At 46.5% G+C, this 25,842-nt stretch overlaps 1 protein-coding gene across 1 annotated transcript; it reads left to right on the plus strand.

The window, feature by feature from the left end:
* The first annotated feature begins 1,821 nt into the window (after window positions 1–1,821).
* GEM (GTP binding protein overexpressed in skeletal muscle) lies at window positions 1,822–14,286 on the plus strand. Its single transcript, XM_012772854.3, has 5 exons — window positions 1,822–1,963; window positions 3,626–3,968; window positions 10,428–10,504; window positions 11,310–11,514; window positions 12,945–14,286. The coding sequence occupies exons 2-5, from the start codon at window positions 3,635–3,637 to the stop codon at window positions 13,220–13,222; spliced, it is 894 nt and encodes a 297-aa protein (XP_012628308.1). The 5' UTR covers window positions 1,822–1,963; window positions 3,626–3,634; the 3' UTR covers window positions 13,223–14,286.
* Window positions 14,287–25,842: the final 11,556 nt, after the last annotated feature.

Consider the following 25,842-nt stretch of genomic DNA (forward strand, 5'->3'; position numbering starts at 1 on the left):
CATTTGAGCTCAGGTGTTTGAGACCAGCCTGAGCAAAAGCAAGACCCTGTCTCTACTAAAAAAAAATAAAATAAAATAAAATAAAAAATAAGTAGAAGACTGGGATCAGGACACTTAAGACTAAAGGAACTCTAAGGTTTTTTTTTGTTTTTTTTTTGAGACAGAGTCTCACTTTGTTGCCTAGGCTAGAGTGAGTGCTGTGGCGTCAGCCTAGCTCACAGCAACCTCAAACTCCTGGCTCAAGCAATCCTTCTGCCTCAGCCTCCCAAGTAGCTGGGACTACAGGCATGCACCACCATGCCTGGCTAATTTTTTCTATATATATTAGTTGGTCAATTAATTTCTTTCTATTTATAGTAGAGACGGGGGTCTCACTCTTGCTCAGGCTGGTTTTGAACTCCTGACCTTGAGCAATCCGCCCGCCTCGGCCTCCCAGAGAGCTAGGATTACAGGCGTGAGCCACAGCGCCCGGCCTGAACTCTAAGTTTTTATTATTCTACCACCTTTGCCAGCTTGGGCCCTGGCAAGCCTTGGATAATCCCCCAAACAGATGCATGCCTACGGGATAACTGAACATCAGCTCTAATCACAGCAGAGTCCATCCACTTCTATAGATGCTTGTGCCTTTGGCTGCTTCCTGGACCCACCAGCCAACCCAGAGATGAAGCTGGCTGGAAAACCGGATGGCCATGTTGGAAAGGCCGGCATCATCTCTAAACACAGTCTGGGAAAAGCCCATGTCCCAAAGAAGAGGTCACTGAAACCCTTCTCTGGGTGGTGCTGTGCAGAGAGTCAGGCAAACCAGGTTTTGAGTCCTGACTCTGACACTTCCACCAGCTGTGACCTTGGGCAGGTTCTTTCTCTGTCCTGCGTCATTTTCCTCCTCCATAGAATGGGGGTAGCAATGTATCCACCTCGCAGAGCTGGAGCCAGGATGAAGGTCCCTGGAGGCCTAACAGTACCTACTAAGAACAGGTCCTCGGAGGTACTTAGTGAGTGGTCGTGGTAGTTATTATCCTGTGCCCTTTATTCACAGGAGTCTCTCGCAGGGACTCGCGCTCCTCCCCATGGCCCGGATGCCTTGGCTCGGCGCCCGAGGCCACCGTGCCAGGGAGCCTGGTACAGAGATGCTGCTGATTGGGATGTTGATTGAATTCCCTGATTGAGGAGCCTCAGCATTCTGGCCCAGAGCAGGAGGGCCAGCAATATTTAGTACAATCTGCGTGGGTCCTTAATCATTTTCCCAAACTGCCCTTTTCAAGGTCCATGTCCCCTTCCCTCACCTCTCTCTGGCCCCTTCTCTCTGGGTCCCTGCCAGAGCAGGGAAACGAAGCCTGCGGGGCTGCCTGGCGCTCCCCCGTGCAGAGAGAAGGTGACAGGAGGCAGGAAGAGGCTGTTTTCCTCGCAGAAGGCAGAAGATGGGGCTAAATCAAGCCCTGGCCATGCGAGCTGGCTGCAGCCCCATCCGGGAGGCTGAAGTCTCCGCGCGCTCCCGGCCGATCCCTGCTTTCTTGGCAAAGCTGAGCTCCTCGCAGCGCTTCTTCCATCCTTTATTTCGACAGCCCGCGAGGGCTTTGCTGGGAAGGGCGATTAATTAAGTGGCACTTAGTGTATTTTTCCATTTTCCTGTGTCCACCTGGTAGAAATAAAATAAAACAAAATAAAGGAGGCCCGGCATGGAACTGTCATTATTTTTTAAAAGGGGAGAGAGGGGGGTCACATGACTGCGAGTAACTGATTTCGCCAAGTGGCTGCCACTCGGAGTTGCTGCAGAGCCGCCCCCTCCCGGCGGGGGCGCTGACGTCACGGAAAAGCCCCGTCGCGGGTCTGCCGGGCGGTTATAAGCCGCGGGGCCGCGCGGCTGCGGGCGGCGACACGGGCGGCGGGCACCGCGGAGCGGCCGGGACCCCGGCGCAGACCCTCGCGACGCGCGGACACGGCGGCGCCCACCCGGCCGAGCCAAGTAAGCAGGGCGGCCGCGGGCGCTCCGGGCACCCGGGAGGGAGAGGGAGGGAGCGGGCGCCTGCAGCCCGCAGAACTTTCTAAGTTGAGGAAAGCGCCCCTGGAAGGTGCGGGCTGCGCTGCGGTTTCCTGGTGGGGGGCAGAGCTCCGGGTGCAGAGGATGTCACTTCTCATCTGCAGGTTGCTTAGTTCTATTCGGTGGGAGGGTCACCTCCTCCGACAGGCTGGGTGGTCAGAGGGCAGCCCTCAGTGAGGCTTTTTGCTTTTGTTGTTTGTTGATTGAATGCAAGTCGGCCAACTAAGGCAGTGCTTGGAGGTTTAAGAACCAGCTGGTCGTCCTTGTCCTGGTTAGTGGCCGAGGTGTTGGGGTGTGGCGGGTGGGGGTCAGGTGGGGAGAGGAGTGCTTGTGCGTTTCTCCCTCTCACGAGTGGCTCTTGCTGATTCGAATGTGAAAGCTTCCACTTTATCTCAAGTAGCCTGGGAAACCCAGAGCTCCGTGCAAGGGAAGGCAGTCCTGCCAAGGGAAAGTTGTAGGGAAGTTGCTGAATGTTATTTAGGAAGAGCCTTTGGTCTTCTGATTTGCTTCAAGAAGGTGGGAATCTGACTGGAATTAAAATCTCTCCCGGTGTACAAGCACCAGATATATTCTCCAGCAAACTGGTATTAACTGAGTAGCACCTAAGTGGACACATAGGTACTACAGTAACAGGGTATTGGGCAGGTGGGAGGGAGGAGGGGGGCGGGTATATACATACATAATGAGTGAGATGTGCACCATCTGGGGGATGGTCATGATGGAGACTCAGACTTTTGGGGGGAGGGAGGGAAATGGGCATTTATTGAAACCTTAAAATCTGTACCCCCATAATATGCCGAAAAAAAAAAAAATCTCTCCCGGTGGACGTGGTTTGAAAAGAGTGAAGCTCTTTCTCTGCAAATCTGATAGGTCTGAATGCAGGCAGGTCGTTTCCCTGCCAGAATGACTAGGCTTGGAGCTGGGATGTTTTTCAAAGTGGTGTCTGTGGGCAAGAGGGCAGAGCTGAGGCATGAACCTGAAACAGGAATCTCCGCACCCAGCCGGTAATGGTCTGTTCAAGCAGCTGGAGAGCATCATGGCAACTTTACTAAACATGGAAGTTCCAATAAGTGCCTGTCCAGGGCAGCCAGGGGGAGTGATGTCATTGCCACGTGTTTCCCACCCAGGCACAAAAGCCTGCTGGATGCGGGTGCAATTAAGAGCCAAGTTTAGACAAGAGCGGCTAACCTGGCCAGCTGGTCCCCAGCAACACTAACTTGTTGCTTGTCAAGCCATCTCTGGAGGCTGTTGGTTCCTTCCAGCTGCCTCTCTGCCTGCTCTGAGCAGGGATCAGGCTTCTTTGAGGATGGAGGAAGCCCATGGGCAGTGGGCAACGCTAACGGTACTTTTTGCTCTGTGTGAATGACAGTCTGCCTGAGGGACTGGTTACCAATAGGGTGGGGAGTGTGTGTGTGTCCAGTTGCAAGCCTGGCTTGTTGGGGTTTGGGGAGCGTTTCATTGCTTTTCCTTATATTAGGAATACTTGCTTCTTGCCCCATCTAATGAAATATCACTGATGACTGACCATGTGTTTGAGCTCTTGCTCATGCTTACTAATGCTGACATCTTGGCCGCTTTGCTCCCTAGGAACCAACGATGACTCTGAATAATGTCACCATGCGCCAGGGCACCGTGGGCATGCAGCCGCAGCAGCAGCGCTGGAGCATCCCAGCCGATGGCAGGCACCTGATGGTACAGAAAGAGCCTCATCAGTACCACCACCACCACAGCCGCCACTCCCCTGCCCCCGAGGACCACTGCCGCCAAAGCTGGTCCTCTGACTCCACAGACTCAGTCATCTCCTCCGAGTCAGGGAACACCTACTACCGGGTGGTGCTCATAGGGGAGCAGGGGGTGGGCAAGTCCACTCTGGCCAACATCTTTGCAGGCGTGCACGACAGCATGGACAGCGACTGCGAAGTGCTGGGAGGTAGGTGGCCCAGCCCCGGTGGGCTTCTGTCCGTCAGCAGTGGTCCAGGCAGGAAGAGCGAGAAGTGGCTGGGGCTCTGTGGAGTTGGGGGCTGAGGTTGCGTGTCCTTGGCACTGGTTGGGGGAACTGAGTCCTCAGAAAAGCCCTGGCACAGGCTCTTGGGGCAAGAAAATGAAAATGCTCGTAGATAGGACCAAAATCTGTTGTACCTGGGCCAGAAAGGGAATTTCTTAGATTGTATTTTTACACTGGCTGGGGAAGGCTGATGAAAGAGGGCAGAGCCAGAGGGTCAGGATCTGGCTTTTGCTGACTTTGACCTGGATGCTCTTCCCAGAGCTCAGTATAGACACAGCCTTTCTCTCTAAAGCCAAACCAATGTGAAAAACTGTTAGGATGGATTGATCAATTTGTTTCCATCAGTATTAGAAGCTTTTGAGGGTGTAAAATAGCTTGAAATCCATATTTGAAATAGCATGATAATTTTTAAAAAAAAATTTAAAGTACAGCAATGATGATAAACACTTTGTATAGAGTCTTATAGCTTTTCTAGACAATTTTCCCTGTACAGTCTCATTTCAGATGTTTGTCTATTGAAGCCTTGCCTATTTCCAAAACTGGGTTGGGGTGACATTATCTCATAAATGCATGTACTCCTCAACTATGGGTAAAGCACAGCCCTACATTCCAGTAAATAATACGAAAAGCCTAATAGCCAAGGGTATCCATGAAGTGCCTTTCAGCCACGGCTTCAGTCTTAGCACACGTGACCAGGGTAGCTGTGTGCAGAGATGAAGGGAGAACTGTCCAGTGCTTGCCCAAGTCACATTGTCCATACTCCCAGTTGCGACTCACAACTGAATCACAGGCTTCCGGGGTAGGAAGGTGTCTTAGTGATGACTCAGTTCTCCCCTCCACTCGATGCGCGTGGATCCTACTCCTCACTACCCACAGCCCGTGTCGTCTGAAGGTTTTATTCTTCTTGATTGTCTGTCTCAGTGTCAAGGAGTTCAGTGCTTTAGGAGGCAGCTCAGGAACTGAGCTATAAATGATGACTCACTGATGTACCATCGATTTCTCACCTCGCTCCTGGAATCTCAGGGACTATAGCTAAACGAGAATTGAGGGAGAAATAGTGCCGGTGTTGTACAGTTGATTCTCCCTTGCCTTGTAAAGGCTGGCAGGTGACGGGCGGGGGAAGAGAGGCCAGGGAGAAAGGAACTAACATTTGAGTGAACGTTTGCAAGGGGAGGGGCACTTTCTTAGGTGCCTTATATTTGCTGCTGTTTATTTTGGTCCTCACAAAATTCCTGTCCTGCCGAGTAAACTGAGTCTCGGGGAGACCACGTGGCTTATCTAGACTCACCTACTGGGATAGCTGGGTTTAGAATTTGGGATTTTATAATCTTAGTTCAGTGCTTTTCTCATTTTGCCATTTATGGGAAACTGCTATGTGCCAGGCACTGTGCTAATAAGTACTTCCCACACGCATTTTTGATAATACTTAAAAAAAATGGAACCAACTTGGTATTAATATCCCTGTTTTACAAGTGAAGAATTGGAAGCTTACAAAGTCAAGTGACTCTCTCGGGCCAAAAAGCTAGTACACGCTGTAACCAGGATTCAAACCTAGTTGTGATTGAACCCAAATCCTGTGTTCCATCACTGTCCCCTGCAGCCTCAGGATTTAGCTTCCAAATGCTGCCGAGTCCTATGGCACATTGGGTGTCAGCCACGTGCCTGGCCCCCTCTGAGCTCTGGGGTGCACAGTGGAGGATGAGGTGCCCCTACCATCTTTGTAAGGAGCCAAGTGCCCATGGCTACCATGCAGAGTGGGGTAAAATTGATGATTACCGTAAGAAGTAACAATGAAGTGCTTCAGGACTGACATAAGCAAGAGATCAACTGAAAGTTTTTTTCTTTTTTTGAGGGAGGAATTGAAAAAGTTAGTGGATAGTAGAGTTTCTAGAATTAGTTTGTCAATTAATTAAAATGGAGTGTTATCTATCCAGAGGGTGGTAACCCCATAGGCATAAAGTATTAAGAAGGACCAACTCATACCTAGAATTTGGGGAGGCAGGCTTCTGTATTTGGAAATCTTTTTGTTGAGAGAGGGAAGGAGAGGAAGAGAGAAAGATGATCCTTTTTTTTTTTTATCTCCTTAAATAATAAGAAGCTTCTCAGGTGACCCATCGTATCTAATGTGTCCTGTTTGAGGAACTTGATTTACACTGTGTAGGATGACATCACCTACCTGCAGGCCCGTTGGAATCACTGGTTGGTGTATGTTGCCCGAGAGGAAGGTTTTCCAAGGCACATCCTATGTTGTTTTTTTCCAGCATTAACCATAAGAAAAATCTACATAATATTCTTCTTTTTATTTTTCCTAATAAAGATGAATGTTACAGTTATATTGCAATAATCTTATGACTCTGTACACATTTAATGCCATTCATTCATTCACTCCTTAATCGTTACGGAACATATACCGTGGCGCTTGATGGGGCACTCTTGGGGACATCCACTCTGTGGATAGCAAAGAAAAGCTTCATGCAAGAAGTGGTCTCTGAGCTAGACCCTAAGGACAGCTAGGATTTGGAGGCCCCGAGCTAGATGAGAAGGCTCCACACACACACGCTGTGTAGTGCAAAAAGGAGCACTGGATTTGGAGTCTGATGAATGGGTGCTCTGCCCCCAGCCCTGACGCTGACTTAGCTGGGTGCTCTTGGACAAGCTTCCTTATTTGTATAACCTGGATAATACCTACTTCATAGGGTGTGTGAGTATTAAAGGAGATAACATATTAAGCATTGAGCATAGTGCCCAGCACAGAGTAAGTGTGGAATGAATATTAGTTCAAGAAAATTCTGCATCTACCATTTCCTTTTGATGTGCTTGTCTTCCAAACCTGGTGGTTCCATTGCTTGTAGCCTCTCTCCTCTTGGGTCACTCTTGGCTGGGGCCTTTGACATGTGCAGAGGAGACCTAAGCCACCAGAGGAGAGGACAGTATTCTCAGAGCAGGCATTTCTTCCAAGGCTCGTTAGGATCCCTTGGGCCATGAAAGCTGAAAGCAGCTGAAAATTTTTTAGGGGAAGGAGGCTGGAGCCTCAGAACTTTTGAGGGGCCGCAGGTGCGGGTTCCAGTGTGTGAGAGACCACCCGTGTGAGTTCCACACACAGCACCTGAGCCAGTCTTGGGCAGGAGGGGCCCCAAGCACAGGGGCATTAAAGAAAAAAATTTTAACCCAGTGAGGAAGACTTTATTCAGGACTATTGCAGTAGGCATAAGACCATCCCAGCAGGGGAGTGAGAGCGGGCTCAACTCCAAACACAACAAGAACAAGTGGGTGTTTATAGCCAAGGGGCAGGTTGTGGGGATGTCAGAGGATGGAAAATTACAGAGGAGACATCAAGATTAGGGGGATTCTAGCTGAAGTCAGGCCAAGGACTTAGACATGAAAGGGAGGGAGGGGATAAGGAATTTGATCGGATATTGAAGGTGAGGGATCTTCACTAAACCAACTTAGCAAGGTTCTTGGTAAAACTGAATTCTGTAAGGACGGATGTGCAGACCAAGGTGGAGGCCTAGGAGAGAAGAAGGTTCGGAGGAGTGGGACTAAAGTTTGGTGGAGGAGAGAGTCTGTGTGGGGGGATCAAACGAGGAAAGACAGGTGCACTGGCCCAGGGAAAATGGCTACGGCCACAGTAACCCCCCTCTTGCCTGTCAGGAGGATTTCTCCTGCTATGTTGAGTGTGCATGGACACCCCCGGCTTTGATCCAGAGCACTGGGGAAGGGAGGACGTTCCCAGACCCCATCACCAAAGAGCCTCCCAGGCTCATGAGCCTCAACCCTTGCTCTGCACTCCTTAGCTGGAGCCAATTTCAAAGAGCCCTGCTAGAGTTTGGTGTGCTTTTACTTCCCCTCTCCGCACCTGATGAGCACTTGGAAAGGCTAAAAGATGAGCTGAGCTAATGAACCAGAAAGAGAAACCTAGAGCTTTGGTTACTCCCTGGCTGGCACCTGGTGAGCGGAGGGCCTTCAGACAGGATGCAGCACTGTGCGCTGGAAGAGTTTCTGGGGCACGTGGCCAGAGGTGACATAGAAACCCGTGTGCAGGGATTGGGGGTGGCGAGGGAGGGGCCACATGCACAAAGCAGGGAGGAGCTGTGTTGTTTTGGGCTCCCAGGTCTCCAACGCTGTGATATCAGGCAGACCTAAGGCCGGGCAGAATGATCCTGCCAGGAAACCTGCAGAATGGCGTTTCCACATTCGCAGCTGTAGTCCTCCGTCCGCTTTGGCTCTAGACTTGTTCTGAGCTCTCTTAAACCGAGAGAAACTTTGGGTTTGCTTTTCCCCTTGGCTATTGGAATACAGTGGTGTTTTTTTTTTTTTTTGAACTACCAGTCCCCCAAGCAAGTCCCCTGTGCCTGCTGTTGGGTGGTGAGTGGGGGACGAGGGCAGAGAAAGTGCCTCATGGAGAGAGTTTTCTGAGCGCAGGGAGGGGTTGTAGAGAAAAGATCAGAGCTCCGTGGCAGTAAGGGGCAGTCAGCCCCCATGCCCGTCCGTTGGTTTCCATTCTGTTGGATAAGCTTGCGTGCTGTGGTCATGGGCACTTCCACCGCAAAGCCAAATAGTATATCCCACTGTGATCTCACGCTGCTGATTGTGGGCACAGCACGGGAGATGGGCACGACAGAGTTTAATCCCCCAGTGGGAAACTATTATCACTGATTAGAAAAATGGCCTGGTTAACTCTCTTCATTTGTCCATGGTTTTCTTCCTTTCCTTCTCCTGATTCCAGTTTCTAGGAGAAGAAACATTAAACCAGGAGCATTGCTTTTCAGAAACTCCTTGCTATTATAAAACAAGAAATGCCCTGGTTCCCCCCACGGAGCTAGGATTCCTAGCTTCTAGTTCCTCCCTCTTACGCTGGGAATTACCTGTGGTAGGAACCAGCTGCCTCCACCTGCAAAAGTGATGATAACAGCTAACATTTATTGAGTTGCTACTTTCATCCCAGGCTCAATATATGTAATTGTCACACAGCCCTAAGGTGCGGACACTATTATCAGTCCCATTTCACAGATGAAGAAAACGGAGGCTTAGTGAGGTTAGGTAAGTGGTCCAGAGCCACGCAGTTAATAGGGGATGGCACCCTGGTGCTAATTCAGGTTTGCTTTTGCCCATGGCCACGTGCTGTATCTGCCATTCACTGGGCAGATGGGTATCGGGCACCAGCAGCGTACCAGGCACTGTCCTGTGTGCTGGGGCCACGGTAAATAGTGCAGATACAAATCTCTGTTCTAAGGCTCTAGGGGGTGAAGGGGCAAAACATAAGTAAGTTCAATGCGTTGCGTGTTAGACGGCAATAAGTGCAACGAAGAAACATAAAACAGGGACGGAGTAAGGAGTGTCGGTGGGAGAGACGTGTTGCAAGTTTAAATCCACGGCCAGGAAGCACCTCCCCCAGAAGGAGGGAAAGGGGTAAGGGAACAAGCCTTGCAGATATCTGAGGGCAGAGATTCCAGGCAAAAAGAACAAGAAACTGGATGAAAACATTATGAAAATTGTACTTTTCAAATGGTGACATTGGAAACAGGAAACCTGGTTGTGAAAATATTAGATTGGGGACAGGCTCGATTGTGTGGGGTTGATGGGAATCCCTCTTGCAAAAATCCCAGTACACCCCTTCCAAACCCTCCCCTGACAGATTTTTCCAGAATGGAGCTACTTTGGTGCATTGTACTGCGTTCACCCTTCACCTACACTCAGTCTGGGCTCCAGCGCAGGGAGGAAAGTTTCCATTACCAAGTGGAACTGGAGGCAGCACTTCTGCTGTACTCAAAAAAGGAAAAACAAGCCCATTTATTCCTAGGGAGCGGCATTTTTTTTTCCAAGGAAGAAAACTACACAGCCAAAACAGGGATAGTCTCAGGATCTTTTTCTTGTACTTCTCCAAAGAGGAGAAATGTCTCTGAGCTCAAAGCTCCTGAAATTGCCAGTGAATGTTCAGTAACCACCCACTGAAAGGTACAATGGATTTCTGTGTGAGGCTTATGAAAATGGGGCTTACGATTCCACAGGGCAGTTAATACTTTCTCATACCATCATCCATTGAATCTGAGTCAAAAGCTTTTAAGTGAGTTTATCCTCATAAATGGTTTTCCTATATAAAAGGTCCAGGAATGATGAAAACAAATGTTTTTTACTGCGCATGGTTTAGTGATACATGTTCAAGAGACACAGGCCTTCTGCTTAGTAATTACTGGAGGAATATATGTAGAATATTGTTGAAGGTGATAAAAAATTTGCAATTTATCTTTGCAGATATCTGTATATTTAAATTATTAGTTGCATATTTAGTAAGTTTATTTTCTAGCATAATTTTCTACATGACCCTCTTGTGGAAAAGTGTTGCATATTCATCTGACTCCAATATCACTGTTCTTTCCTTTCTAGAAGATACGTACGAACGAACCCTGATTGTCGATGGGGAAAGCGCAACAATTATACTCCTGGATATGTGGGAAAATAAGGTATGCAGAGCTCATAGTTCTCTGTGAATTCCTCCAGGGCTTGCCTTTCAACAGGCTGTTTGGTGTGAGGGTGACCTTGTCCTATATAGCTGGTGTTCCAGATGAGGCTAGGCTCATTTTCTTGATTAAAAGCCTTTGCTGCTGAAGGTTGAGACTGTTCTAAGGAACAGGTCATTCGCAAATGAGTTCTGAATAACAAGCAAGGTGCAGTGACTTGCCCTTAGTTCCATTTTAGAAAACACAAAAAAGTGTGTTTGTCTTCGGGAAAGTGTAAACAAGCATGGACAATCATTTAAAACTACATCAATCCATCTTATATGAAGTTGACATTCTTAATCCTAGTTTTCAACATTTGCTTCTTAAAGATCTTGGGCTTCTGAGCACACATGCTAGACCTTCTGTTTACTGAAAAACCTTCTATTCTCCCAAAGCTGATCTTAATTGTATCAGTTGAAAAAGGCAAGAGGGAGTTTTGGGAAAGCCAGAAAAGGCTCATTCTGGGTAGATTGGATAGAAATTGGAAATACTATTTGGCAGAGCAGTTGTGTAATTTATCAACTCAAGCTGCAGAAGATACTAGAAAATGAAAAGGTTTTGGCATAAATACTCTACAAGGTAGCTATCTTTGCAGCCACTAGACATCTTGCAGGCATGAAAGACCAACGCATTTTGGGGAGTTGGAAGTAGTTTTCTTCCTTTCCCTTGTTGGCAGGGGAATTTAGGATACGCTTATTGTTTCTTTGCAAACTGTCGTGTCATTCCCCAGGCCAACCCGAGCTCATGGAAGGTCTTACTGTTTTATTAGGGGGAGAACGATTGGCTCCAAGACCACTGCATGCAAGTTGGGGACGCCTACCTGATTGTCTACTCCATCACAGACCGAGCGAGCTTTGAGAAGGCGTCTGAGCTGCGAATCCAGCTCCGCAGGGCCCGGCAGACAGAGGACATTCCTATAATTTTGGTTGGCAACAAAAGTGACTTAGTGCGGTGCCGGGAAGTGTCTGTGTCAGGTAAGAGGAGTGGTGGTGCCAATACCATAGAAACAGTCTCTGGATGGCATGCATTTTCCTGCAGACAGGGTTCTTCCCTTCCTCTTTTAGGAGGCTGGAGCCAGGGACTTACTAAGATGCTGCATGGGGTTTTAGGAGTGCCCTTGCGACTCCTGCAGTCCCGGGAGGGCATCTCCATGCTGGGTGCTGCTCCCTTGTCCATCTGGTCTCCCTGCGGGATTCCAGTCTCCCCACCTCCAAGGGGTTTCCTGGAATTCCCCAGGGAGTTCGGGGAAGTAAAAGTAGCATCTTTGTGCAAGAAGGATGGGGAACTCTGATTTAGGGGGATTGCGAGTTTCACTGAGAAAAAGAATTCTGCTCTGGCCGCCTCTGGCCCCTGTAAACCCTAGAAACACCCCCTACCCCGATCCCCTGCTTCTAAAATTTCAGTTAAGGGGTCAGTCTGATGGCGTCACATATCTTCATACTTAGTTCAGAGGTAATTCCTGTTTGTTGAGTGCGCACCCACCCAAGTGCTTTTAGAGCCTTGAGATTTTGCTGGCCTAATACAGATTTGGTCCCTGGTACAATTATAAACATGAGCTACTGCATTGCCAGGCCCTGCTCAGGAGGAGAGACTTGTGATAAAGACAGTGTGCACAAACAGTTTGTGAGTGTCATATTGCTAGGACATGACTTTCTATGGTAATTGCATTTTTCCAAACCAACACTTGACACGTGGTCATTGAACACACTAAATAACTGAAATTGAGTCTGTTTTAGAAAATCTTGTATATATATATATAGTTTTATATAACTGTATTTTACATTTGTGAAATTCTCAAATATCTCATCATAGCTTTCTTTCTTTTTTTTTTTTTTTTCTGTAAGGGAAGAAAGCCAAGTACTAGAATTCTTATTTTCAATTCAGTAGACTGAGTCAAGAGAAAGAGTTAAGAATATGGGCTTGAAAACTGAGCAGGCCTGGATTCACTGCCACTTACAGGCTGTATGACATCCCTCCAGGTTTTAAAAGACCCCCTAAGTTTCTTCACCCACTGATAGGGATAATAATGTATTTTCTGAGATTGTTGTGAGCACTGAAAACCATGTTTGTAAAAATTTAGCATGGTCTGCAGTAAATTAAGACTATAGTTTTTACTGTTATAATTAATATCGCTATATTTGATGCAATCAGACCTGCAGACAGTAAATTTATGGTAGACCAGATCCAAAGCCCATCTCTCCTGCTTCCAGGCGTCTTCCAGTGAGACTCTTTCCTTCTATTTACACCCCAGGAGGGCCTGTGCCTTAGTGGCTTTCTCTGTCCCCTGCACATAGGACAGTCTTGGAGTTACCTTGAGGGGTCACCCAGCTTGGCTCTGGGCTGCACAGCTGTGCACGCTCGTACCCTGCAGCCTCCCTGACTTCTCCCCTCCTTTGCTTTCCAGAAGGGAGGGCGTGCGCCGTGGTGTTCGACTGCAAGTTCATCGAGACCTCCGCGGCTGTCCAGCACAACGTGAAGGAGCTGTTCGAGGGCATCGTGCGGCAGGTGCGCCTGCGGCGGGACAGCAAGGAGAAGAACGAGCGGCGGCTGGCCTACCAGAAGAGGAGGGAGAGCATCCCCAGGAAAGCCAGGCGCTTCTGGGGCAAGATCGTGGCCAAGAACAACAAGAATATGGCCTTCAAGCTCAAGTCCAAATCCTGCCATGACCTCTCTGTGCTCTAGGCGCCCAGAGTCACGCAGACGTCCCTTCTAGTGGACGTCGCTGATGGCCATTGGGACCAATAATCTATATTAGATTGGATACTTAAGTATTGTTAGACGTGGCTTCCCCCATTGCAGCCAGGAACTAATGTGTTCGCCTCATGGGCAACATGATGCATGAGAAAGATCTTTGTAAAAAGTCAGTATTTATTTACAGGAAAAGCCTGACCTTACTACTCGAACACCCACAACTCATTAGAGGATGTGTTTGGTGTTCACGTGTGTTTTTTCTCTCCTTTGGATAGCAGAGAATTGAAGCTTATGAAAGAATGCCCAGAACGGGAACTTTTCGTCATTAAAATATCACCCAGTGTTTCAATATGTGACTTTGAGGCCAGTGGGTCATAAACAAATACAGGACAGCTGACGAGGGGTTTATGCAAAGGAGGGAGTACTTTCTACATACCTTACATCTGTGGAGCTAGACTCGTAGAACTGAACTCATCAAAATTGTGACTCTTATTGCTCCATCTAACTGTGAAAAGAAATTGCTGGAAACTAAAGCTTAGCAAACAATTTTTGTTCAATGCCCACAGGGTCTTGTAGAATTGGGAACTGATACATGTACCACTTATAGGTTCAAAAATTATATCTTTACCTATGTGTCTTATAGGTTTTTATTTAGGGGAAAATTATTTGAATCATATTCTACTTAGTCAAACCACCTTTTGTGTTTTATTATTTTTGCAATCATGGAGCCATCATAAAAATATTTTTAGATCTGAATTTGTTGATAGCCTGGAGTATAAAATGTCAATTTTAAAAATATAAGCAAAGTCTGAATTTTGATAAAACACATAACATAGAAACTTCTAGTACTTTGGGTTGACCCTCGTATGCCACAGCTCTGCTCTATTTATTATTATTTTGCAAAATAACCATTTTAACATTTGATAAGGCATATTTATGAACACATTTCTTAATGAGAAAATATCCATTTTATTACCATTTTCTATCTTTTTCAAAATTATACAAGTTTTTACCTATATGTCTTATAATAAAAGAAATAAAATCTTTGGAAAAAAGGGTATTCTTAATGTTTTTCCTCTCCAAGCAAGATGATTATGATTATTTTTATATAGCTCTTAGAGTAAGCACATTCTAAAGAGACACATCTATTTTATTATTTTATTTCTTTTTCTCACTAGCAGTAGCCCAGTTGTTATCTGTTTTTAAAGGGTATTCCTGACACCTCCGCTTTGGAATCCTGGTTCACAGTAATGCAGAGTTATTTCTGGCTGATACAGTTGGGAATTATTTGGGGTCATCGCAATGTTAAGTTACAGTAAAAGCCAGATTGACCTTTCCCTTTGGTCTGGCACATGCCTGACTGAACAGATGGCCTCGCTCTGCTCCCAGGAGGCTCATGGCCTTAAGCTTGACTAAGGCATTAGAGGAAGTTATAAGGATTAGGGAAAAATTAAAAAAAGGAAACTGGCGATTTCCAGCCTGAGATCTAGCCAGGCAAGGCTTTAGCCCAATCCTCCTCTCTGACATTAATGCAATTTGATGTTAATCACGTGGCATCTATCCAGCAACCGTGTGCGACCCTTTTGCTGGACTGGAACTTCCTGGTGTTCCCCTTTCATCTCTCCTCTGGCCCTGCATGCATGCACCCTCTTTCACTCTCCTCTCCTATCTTTCTGGGTTTGTACTCAGATACACATTGATGGGGACAACCATGGGACCTCAGACATTGCTGAAAGAGTTTTTTTTTTTTTAAAGAGATGGGGTCTCCCTCTGTCACCCAGGCTGGAGTGCAGTAGTGTCATCATAACTCACTGCAGGTTTCAACTCCTGGGCTCAAGCAATGCTCCTGCCTCAGCCTCCCAAGTACCTACTATGACTACGAGTGCTCACCACCATGCCCTGCTAATGTGACACAGTTTTAGTAGGTGTCTCTGCTCTGCTTTCTTGGCCCTTTCTCCTCCTTCTTCCAAGTTGAGAGCAAAGTTTGCCATCTCTATGCACTTTGCATCTTTGCATTGCTCAAGGAAATAGTACAAGGAAGTGATAAGAGTAAAGATTCAGATTACACAGGCTTGGGGTGAATCTTGGCTGTGCCATTTAGTATCAGTGGAGTAAAGGTTAAACATTTCCAGCCATCAGTTTTCTCATCTGCAAAATGGGGTTGCTAATAACACCTACTATATAATGTTGTTGTGAGATTAATGTCTTTTCATCTGCCATGCAGTAAGGAGCTCCAGAAATGTTAGTTTTCTTTGTTGCACACCTCCCATTCTGTATAAATTAAGAGTTAGTTGTGTATGTTTGCTTCCCCCAATTCGAATGGAAGCTTCTTCAAATCAGGGACCGCTACTCTTTCCCCCGTGCCCCCTCTGTTCTTCAGCGCAGTGCCCCGCGTGTATTGGGACTTCCTAACACAGATGCTCCTGATGTGTCCATGAGGTCAACAGGTCATTTCACAGCACACTAGTTCAGGTGGGTGAATGACTTGTCCACGTTTGCTCAGCTGTTAAGTGTCTGAGCTAGGACTGGAGTCAGCGGGACTCCCGGTCATTTGCTTATTCCCGTCTCTCAGACCGTTTCCTATAAACGCACCCAGCCCTTTCATTCCCATGTATCACCCCATACGCAGCACGCACACGCAGAGCCTGAGCACACCACATACACATACAGCAAACAGCACACAGACGCCCTGTGCGGACACGTTCTTCATACTATTTGCTGTTCTCAGTCTCAATTTTCCTCATCACTTCTTTCAGAGCTTCCCAACCCCATGCCCACTAGATCCCAAGGCTCCCTGGCTTAAGGGTGTCAGACCAGGGTTCCCCAGGCTTGACTCCAGGCAGGCTGTAGTCCGATCTGAGAGGCGTTTTGGTTAAGAGCTATAGCCCTGGAGTCAGGTAGACCCGCTTCCAATCTGGTTTCATCACTTACTGCACATGTGACCAAAGGTAAGTTTCCTAGTCTCTCCAAGCCTCAGTTTTCCCATCTGTGACATGGAAATAATAATAATGCCTGCCTCATAGGGTTGTGGTAAGGATTACTTGAGACCTGCAGAAATGTCAGTTACCGTGGCAGGGAGGACAATGACTACCCCTGCCCTATTTTGGCATTCACCCCCACTTTCACTCATGTGTTCTTCAGATATTACTGGGCACCTGGGCACTGACAGTTCTGGAATATAATGATGACTAAGATATTGTCCTTGTCCTCAGAGACCTCAAGAATAGTAAATTTGACTGTCCCGAAAAGCCACAGAAGGTGGCATTAGAGATAGGAAGGAAATGAAAAAAAATTTGTAGGAGGATTATACCAGGGAAGGCATAATCTGTGCTGCTAGTAGATAAAATTCAAATGAAGGAAAAAAATTATTAAAATGATTGGATTAGGTGTAGAAAAGAAAATTAGACCATTTAAAAAATTCGATTTTGGGAAAGTAGGAGCATTAGAGAAAGGTTGGTTTTTAAGCACCCTACATTTTTGCTTACTAATACATGAACTATTCAATGCAGGGAAAAGGCAAACGATCATAAATTCACTTGGCCAAACTTATGGAGCTCCTTCTTATGCAAGGTGCTGTGGGAATACACGGGGGGAGAAGGCTGTTTTGCCTTTAAGAAGCTTATACTACAGTTAATAGTGGGAGGAGGCAGACATGAAGGCAAACGAAGACAACTACACAAAAACCTAGAATATAATGTCAAAGATGATAAGGACCATAAGAGACACGTGCAGTAAGGCATTTGAGCTTGGGTGGGAGAAAGAATTCCTTGCTTAGCTGGTGCAATAGTAGAGGTCTTCTTGGAGGAAGTGGTATTGAGCTTAACCTTGAAGAATACTCAAGATTTCCACAGGCAGGGTTGGTTGAAGGGAAAAAAAAGGGAAAGATTGGTCTATATAAAGAACATAGTATGAGCAAAGACAGAGAGGCAGCAAAGGGAAAAATCTATGTAGAAAAATGAGCGGAGTCCAATTTGGCAGGGAGGTTTCTGGTAGCTGTTAAGTGAAGTAATTAAATGCATGATGCTTCATAGTCAGACCTAGTTTCAAATTCTTTCTTTCTTTTTTTTTTTTTTTTTGAGACAGGATCTTGCTCTGTTGCCTGAGCTAGACTGCAGTAGCATCATCATAGCTCACAGCAACCTCAAACTCCTGAGCTTAAGAAATCTTCTTGCCTCAGCCTCTCGAGTAGCAGGGACTACAGACATTCGTCACAATGTACAGCTAACTTTTATATTTTTTTTAGAGATGGGGTTGCATTATGTTGCTCAGGCTGGTCTCAAACTCCCGGCCTCAAGGGATCCTCCTGCCTCAGCCTCCCAAAGTGCTAGGATTATAGGCATGAGCCACTGTGCCTGGCCTAGTTTCAAGTTCTTACTTGTTGGGATAGTGGGTTGAATTGTGTGCCCCCCAAATTCATGTCCACTTGAACCTCAAAATGTGACTTTATTGGAAAATAGAGTCTTTGTAGATGTCCTAGTTAAGGATCTTGAGATGAAATCATCCTGGATTTAGGATGAACCCTAAATCCAATGTATGGTGCCTTTATACGAGAAAGGAGAGAGATTTGGACACACGGGAAAAAAGGGGATTGGGGTGCTGCAGTTAATACAAGCCGAGGAATGCCAAGAAGTGTCTGCGACCACCAGAGCTGGAAGAGACAGGGAAGGATCCCCCCGAAAGCCTTCAGACGCTACATAGACCTCCAGGGTTGTTATTTTGGATTTCTAGGTCCAGAGCTGCAAGATAATAAATTTCTGTTATTTTAAGCCACTAAGTTTCTGAAGCTCTAGGAAATTAAACACATTGGGTCATTAGGGCAAGTTAGTGTCATTAAGCCTCAATTTCTCCATCTGAAAAACAAAAAGAATAATGCCCATCTTACACGACTATCATGGGGATTAAAGGTAAAGCACTTACCTTATGAACTTACTGTCCGTCCAAGAGGTGGAGGGCGAGTGACCCGGAGAGAGACAAGCTGGAGAGCAGCTGTGGAACAGCGGGTCCAGGCTGGGATGTTTGGACTTGGTCCAGAAGACAATGAGTGTGCTTGAATATTTCCAAGCAGGGCGTGACAGATTAAAGTGGTGCTTCAGGACATCGCCCAGGACAGCTGAGGCGGCAGGAACCGGAAGGCATGACCCCACCTGGGGAGAGCAATGAGGTCGTCACCACGACACCAGATGACAGTACCGAGTAAGGCGTTTCAGACAGAAGGAAGGAAGTCCTTCGTCTGGGCAAGCATCACCTTAGAAAGTGCATTTGATGGGTTTATTGGACTTAAGAGAGCACACATGTCTGGCAGCATGAAAGGTTTTGTACAAGAAGTACTCACAAAGCAACGAGGCCTGATGCCAACAACAGCCAGACGGCAGTGACAAGTGACAGCAAGCATGAGAGAAAGGGAGACGTGCGGGACAGACACGGTGTCGGGCAGGGCCCTGGGAAGATTACACCTGAGTAAGGACATGCCTGGGAAACAGCCGCAAAACAAGAGCCCCTACTTAAGCCATCAGCAATTCATCTAGTCTGCCCCCTAGGGAAATGAGACAGTAAATATTACACACTTGATTTTCTTGTCATTTGGCTAGGGGAAAATTTAGGTAGACCAAGGACTTGAGGTTTTTGGCAAAGCAATATACAGGTGATTCTGCATGTGTGTGTGTGTGCATGTGTGTGCATGCATGTGTGTGTACATGCATGTGTGCACGTGTGTGCATGTGTGTGTGTGCGCATGGGAGTGGGGTTAGGGAGAGGGCTCACAGGTAGAGTACTGCAACTGGAATAACTTCAAATATCAACTAGACTCTGTTCTTGCTCCACTTCTCAGTACGTATGTTCTGAAAACCGGGATGCTGTCAGTGGTCTTATTCATTTCAGTGTCTCCCAAGGAAACAGCATTCAAGAGGAACATGCCCTCTCTGAAACTCAAGACAAGTAATTTTTATGCACGTTTGCTGGGGGCGTGGTCAAACAAGTCAAGACAAGTGTCCCTGCATCTTCTGTTGTGCTGAAGGTTTTACCCACCTGGTCCAAAGCAGAGAAGCTACTGCTTTACAGTTAGGCTTTTAGAAAATTCAAGACGCGGGAGGACTGAGGAGTACTCTTGCTGGTATCACAGAGCCCGCAAGGCAGTTGTGACTTGGAGATACACAGCTGCCTTGTGGGTAATTGGAGAGAGTTTTGGAGAGCTTTTATGGGAAAGGTATTTGCAATTTTATAGACACACATGTGCATATACTTACCTATGTAGAGGTGTGTGTGTATACTGAAATATGTGCACACACATATGACACACACGCTTAAACCAGTCTCGTTGAAAGGGAGGGAATAACTGCGGTACAGATGTCAGACATGTTAAAATAAATATCCAGTGGGGGATCTCCAGCCCTCACACGGATGTTGGCGGAAGGGTACCTTCTGGGGAGTGGCCACAGGCACAAAGGAAGGGCGAGCGTGTGAACATCAGAAAATGGGCAGGGAACAGAGCTATGAGGAGTGCAACTTAAGTAGTCAGCTTTTGCTTGACTAAAAAGCACAGACATTTTTAAAAGCAGTAATTTCTCTTTTTGTAAACATCAGGCCAGACAAGGCAGTGAGGTGGGAGTGGAAATCCTATTAAAAAGTCCAAAGGAAATTGCCCTGTGATTCATCTGCTTGATTATAAGACGGAGCTGGTGGCCTGCCATAATGTGTCTCAATACTTGGGAGCAGCGGTGTGAGGAGCTTGGATTATGTGCAGAATGAGGGGGCAAAAGCAGTTCTGACCTGGGGTGGGAAAAAAATATAAGTGGAACCAGGGTCTACAGACGTCTTTTGGGCAAGAACTGCCACAATGTGAATATGCAGCCCCAGGAGGTGGGCAGGCAGCCTCAGCTTCGACCCCCCCACCCCTCCCCCATGTGCACCTTCACTCAGCACTGTGTGCAGGGCACTTTTTGTCACATGTCAATGTCTGAATCACAGTCAAGATGACGACGGTGATGATGTAACTGACATTTATTTAGCTTTGTCACATAGCAGCACATGTGGACCTATTGATCCCAGGAAATGACTCAAGTTTAGAGCTTGAGAGGACCTTAGATACCAAACCCTCCTACTCCTTTTTTACACAGAGAGAAACTGAGGCCTCCAAGAGTGATGCGCTCCAGGTGATGCCCAGGGCTCCAGGTCCCAGCCCAATGTCCTTCCCACAAGAGTGCCCAGTGCTGTCACTGGGGTCCACACTACGGTCAGGCAGCTGCCTCCCTTCCCAGCTCTTCAGAGAGGAGCTCTTTTGTCCCTTGCTTGGTCCTCCCATTTTGTCCTTATGCCATACTGCAGACGTGGCTCTTCTTAGTACACCTGTCACAGCTCACTTGCCCCAGGCTTCGGGCTGCTGCCAGGTGAGAGAATTGTGCCAAGAGATGCTGATAAGTACTCATATCTTACATCCAGGGACACTGGGCTTGGAGCGAGAGAAGCCTTAGATACTAGTAGTCCTGGCTTTGCTAATTATTGGGGAGCTTTAAAATCCTCATATATAAAATAAGAATAATGATGGCAGCCTCAGGGGGTTTTCAAGATGACAGACCGAGATAAGTAAAAATGATTTGTAATCTCTAAAGGGGATTCAAATCTCCACAGGGTTATTAAAGTGCTCTGCACATACGAGCTGGTGTAAGGGCTCCTAGGGGCTCGTTTGCACTTCAGTCGCTGCGTCAGCGTAGGTGTGAGAATTGCAGGCAGGGACGAGATCTGTGGGAGTGGCTGAGTCTCTCAATGCACAGTCTCTCCTGGCCCACACCCTGCTTGCAGCATGTAGACGCTCTCCTACTCTGCTCACATACGGGACTGGCCTTAATTGTCATTCTTAGGAATTGTATAAAGCCAGTTAAAAAAACATTAGCAGTTGGGAAAATGCCAACACTATTTCCTGGGGCTGCAAAAGAAGGGAACTCAATTTGATTTCCTCTACTGCGTCTTTGAGAGTCTCTGAACAGACTGGGCACCGAGGACTGCTATGTTATGCAGAGATGAAGATGTTTGGCTCATAAAGAACTCTTAAGCAGGACAGTGCTTCAGCCAGCACAGAGATGGGCTACAGGGCTTCGCAGGTGGCCCAGTTATACTTGTGAGTGTGGGAACAAAGACAGAAGTGGACACAAAGAATCCACCTGCCTTGCACCCAAGAAGGAAGATGCAGACTGTGCAGCCGTGTGACAGGCTGGCTCTAAAGACCGAACGCAGTGGCTGTAAGGAGGGTGGGCCCTGGAATCCAGTTGCCAAGGGTTTGAATCCTGGGAAACTTGGGCAAGTATCGTAGTCTTTCTAAAGCTCGGTTTTCTCATCTGAGTGAAGAATTTGAGTAAATGAAGATAAAAATTCAAAACCTTTTAGCTATAGTTTATTATTTTCTTTGTTCAAATGAAAACCAGGAGCCTTTGGGAGTTAGTCCTAGGAGGAATTCTGGAAGTAGGGAGGAGCTGTCTAATCAGAGACCCTTCTACTCAATTACCCTCAATTTCCACTCCCCCCCCCAGGGCAGTCTTGGTTCTATGCTGGTGGGTAATTGGGTGTAACGCCCTGGTCAAGGGCTGGACCAAGCTCCCTGGACAAAGGAGTTTCTCTTAGCAGCTGAGAACAGCCTTTATTAAGTTCAAAAATTTTTATAAAATTTCAAAAGTGCTTTATTAAATTCTGAGGTTGCTAAGCAACCCGCATTCTGTATATAAACAATATAGTCCTATAATGTCAGAGGTAATTAGTCTTCAGCCTCTTGGGGTGTATGTTGGGGCCATGTTACCTCAGGCATCTTGCCTTGATTTCTTGTTTTCGAGCTTCCACGCCTGCCTCCAGTAGGGCGTTGCCCTCAAGAATCCCCGCTCAGGGGCTACCTCAGATATCAGAGAAGGAGATGCCTTCTCTTCTCTCTGCAGTTCTGGTGCTTTCCTTCTTCATCCTAGCTTACTGAGACACAGGCGTCTTCCTTCCCTAGACGGCTGGCCCAGGATGTGTCTCCTCCCCATGAGGGGAGCGTCCCGCCCTGCTCCACTGTGGGATTTTGTCCTTGAAGTTCCAGTCACAATGTCACATGCCAACGTTTCCCCACATGTGTTCTCTGAGACTATTGCTCTCTGTGGTATTAATGACAATTTTGGGGAAAAGGAGGGTTTCCATGGTCAAATACATTCAAGGAAAGTTAGGTTAAAGAAAGTGAAGTAGGTTTCTTATTTTTATTGTGGTAAAATGGTAAAATTTACCAATTTGGCTATTTTTAAGCAAACAGTTCTGTGGCACTAAGCATATTCACATTGTTGTGTCACCATCAGCACCTTCCATACCTGGAAATTTTGTATTACCCCAAACTGAAACTCTACACACATTAAACAGTAATACCCTGTTTTCCCTTCTCCCCAGCCCCTGGCAACCACCATACTTCTTTTTGTCTGTATGAATTTGACTACCCCAGGTGCCTCACATAAGTGGAATCATATAATATTTGTCCTTTTGTGACTGGCTTCTTTCACTTGGCATGTCCTCAAGGTTCATCCACATTGGAGCATGTGTTAGAATTTCCTTTCTTTTCATAGCTAAATATGATTCCACTGTATGTATATATCACATGTTGTTAATCTACTCATTGGTGATGGATGTTTGTGTTGCTTCCACCTTTAGGCTATTGTGAATAATGTTGCCATGAACATGGGCATACAAATATTTGTTTGGGTACCTGCTTTCAATTCTTTTGGGCCCAGAAGTAGAATTGTTGGATCCTATGGTAATTCTATTTTTTTTTTTTTGAGACAGAGTCTCGCTCTGTTGCCTGGGGTAGAGTGAGTGCTGTGGCGTCAGCCTAGCTCACAGCAACCTCAAACTCCTGGGCTCAAGCAATCTTGCTGCCTCAGCCTCCCAAGTAGCTGGGACTACAGGCATGCGCCACCATGCCTGGCTAATTTTTTCTATATATATTAGTTGGCCAATTAATTTGTTTCTATTTATAGTAGAGATGGGGTCTCGCTCTTGCTCAGGCTGGTTTCGAACTCCTGACCTCGAGGAATCCGCCCACCTCAGCCTCCCAGAGTGCTAGGATTACAGGCGTGAGCCACTGCTCCCAGCCTGGTAATTCTATTTTTAATTTTTTGAGGAACTGCCATACTGTTTTTCACAGTGGCTGCACCATTTTACATCCCCAGAAGAATGTACAAGGATTCCAATTTCTCCACAGCTTTACCAGTATTTCCTATTTTTTATGTTTGGTTTTCTTATATTAATGTGTAATAGCTATTCCCACCGAGTGTGGTGGTATCTCATTATAGTTTTGATTTGTATTTCCCTAGCAATTAGTGATATTGAACATTGTTTCATGTGTATATTGGCCATTTGTGTATCTTCTCTGGAGAAATGTCTATTCAAGTCCTTTGCCCATTTTTCAATCAGGTTATTTGATTTTTTGTTGTTGGGTTGTAGGAGTTCACTATATGTTCTAGATATTAATCCCTTACTAGACATATGGTTTGCAAATATTTTTTACCATTCTGTGGGTTTCCTTTTCACTGCGTTGATAGTGTCCTTTGATGCACAACGTTTTTTAATTTCAATGAAGTCCAATTTATTTATTTTTTTCTTGTGCTGCCTATGCTTTTGGTGTCATATTAAAAAAACCATTGCCAAACCCAATGTCATGAAGATTTTCCCTTGTATTTTCTTCTAAGAATTTTATAGTATTAACTCTTATGTTTAAGACTTTGATCCATTTTGAGTTAATTCTTGTATATGGAACAAGGAAGGGTTCAATTTAATTTCGTTGCATGTGGGAAATAAATTTCTTGCATCAACTAGAGTTCATTGGTTGCAAGCAACATAAACTGAGATAGACTACCTTAAGGAAAAATGGAAATTATTATAATAATTTTTCTAGTTCATAGGAATTAAGGGAAAAGCTTAATGGTCAAATCTCTGGATGTACAGGATCTGGGGAAGATTTAGGAATCTTAGTAAGAAGAACTCATGGGCTATTTCTAAGGAGACTCAGCTCCAATAATCTGTGCATGTATGACTCAGCAGTGGACAGCACATTTGGCTCAGGGCCTGTAGGAATGTGTGTGTGTGTGTGTGTGTGTGTGTGTGTGTGTGTGTGTGTGTGTGAAGGATGAGGCAGCACAGTCACGGGATGGTATCAACAAGCAGGACCACATGAAATGCAGGGTCAGGGTGGGTGGGAGGGAAGGAATGATTCCCCAAAGGAAACCCTGAACACTGCCACCAAAGGAGGGAGAAAGGGGAACTGGGCAGGCTAAATAATAGACACCACTACTTTTCTTCACTGAAAATTTTTGCAGAGCTGTGGATATTTCTTTGTGAATCTGAGGTCAGGAGGAACAGAGTTTGCAACATTTCTTATACCTGTTTGTCTGTAAAACCCCGATACATCCAACAGATTAATGTTCCACAGCACACGTTTGGGAAGTGCTTTCATGTGCTGTGTGTCTGTACAGACTCCCTGGGAGGTTCTGATGGAGCAGGTCCACTAATTCACTACGATGAGCACTGGCCTAAACCTGAGTCAAAGGCCTGGTAAGGACTCTGGAGGCAGGGGACCTCTGTCTTTCGAAATGCAATAGCTGGTCCTCCAGCTTCCAAAAATGAGCAGCGTACTTCTTCCAAAGGAGCAACAGCATACAACCAACATGGATCAGCCTTCTCATCCCTATACATTAGATTCATCGTGACCACCTCCTTAGAGCTGTGTTCTGGAAGCCCCTGTAGTCACAGAGGAGACTAGCTAGGTGGCCTGGCAGGTATTGGCCTGAGCTTGGCCAGGTGCCTAGTTTGCTAGCTCTTGAGTGTGTGACAGCCACAGGTGATTGGGGACAGAGGATGTGGGGGCTGGGCAGGGGCCTGTGTTCCCAGGGCGAAGTTGTGAATCCATCACTGATTTGGGGATATTTTGTGGCTTTCAGAATTGGTGCTTTTTATTTTCTGTTGCCAGCACCGCACTTGCAGCTTTGCTCACTGCAGGCCTCCATATTCCCACCACTTCATAAATCCTGGTGTGCGAGGGCTGTAGCCCTCTCCCCGGCTCCAGGAGTGACTGTTTCCAACTACAGTAGTGACAGTTGGCAGGGTGATTTGGGTCCTCCAAAGACGGGCTTTGGGATGGCACAACTGGGGCTTTGCTGAGAGCTCCTCAAGTTTTGAAGGATCCTCTGACCTCCAAGACTAGCCTTGCTTCCCGGAGTGCCAGATTTGGGGATTAATGACCCTCACACTGAGTGCAAAAGGCAGGAGCAATGACGATGGGCAGTGGAGTGCTCCTGGTACTAAGGGTGGTATTTTCTAGAATGTGAACCAGGAGGCAGGAAGCTGGGGGTCTGGGGCTCAGCCTCGGCTCTTCCACAAATGTTTGGTCACCTCTATGATTCAGGATTTTTTCCTCTATAAAGTGGAGAGAGTTAGGCTGAATCAATTAATTCAAAAACAAACATTGACCAGGCTTTGATGATGCCCAGGGCTCTGTGCTAAAGGGACGTGACATTAAATAAGCCATGCCACGTGCCCTTGTGAAGATGTCTCCAAGGTCTCTCGCTGCTCTCTCATTATGTGAGTCTGTGACACAGTGCCTAAGGTGTGGC

Source organism: Microcebus murinus, chromosome 7 (genome assembly GCF_040939455.1).
Source record: "Microcebus murinus isolate Inina chromosome 7, M.murinus_Inina_mat1.0, whole genome shotgun sequence".
Lineage (NCBI taxonomy): Eukaryota > Metazoa > Chordata > Mammalia > Primates > Cheirogaleidae > Microcebus > Microcebus murinus.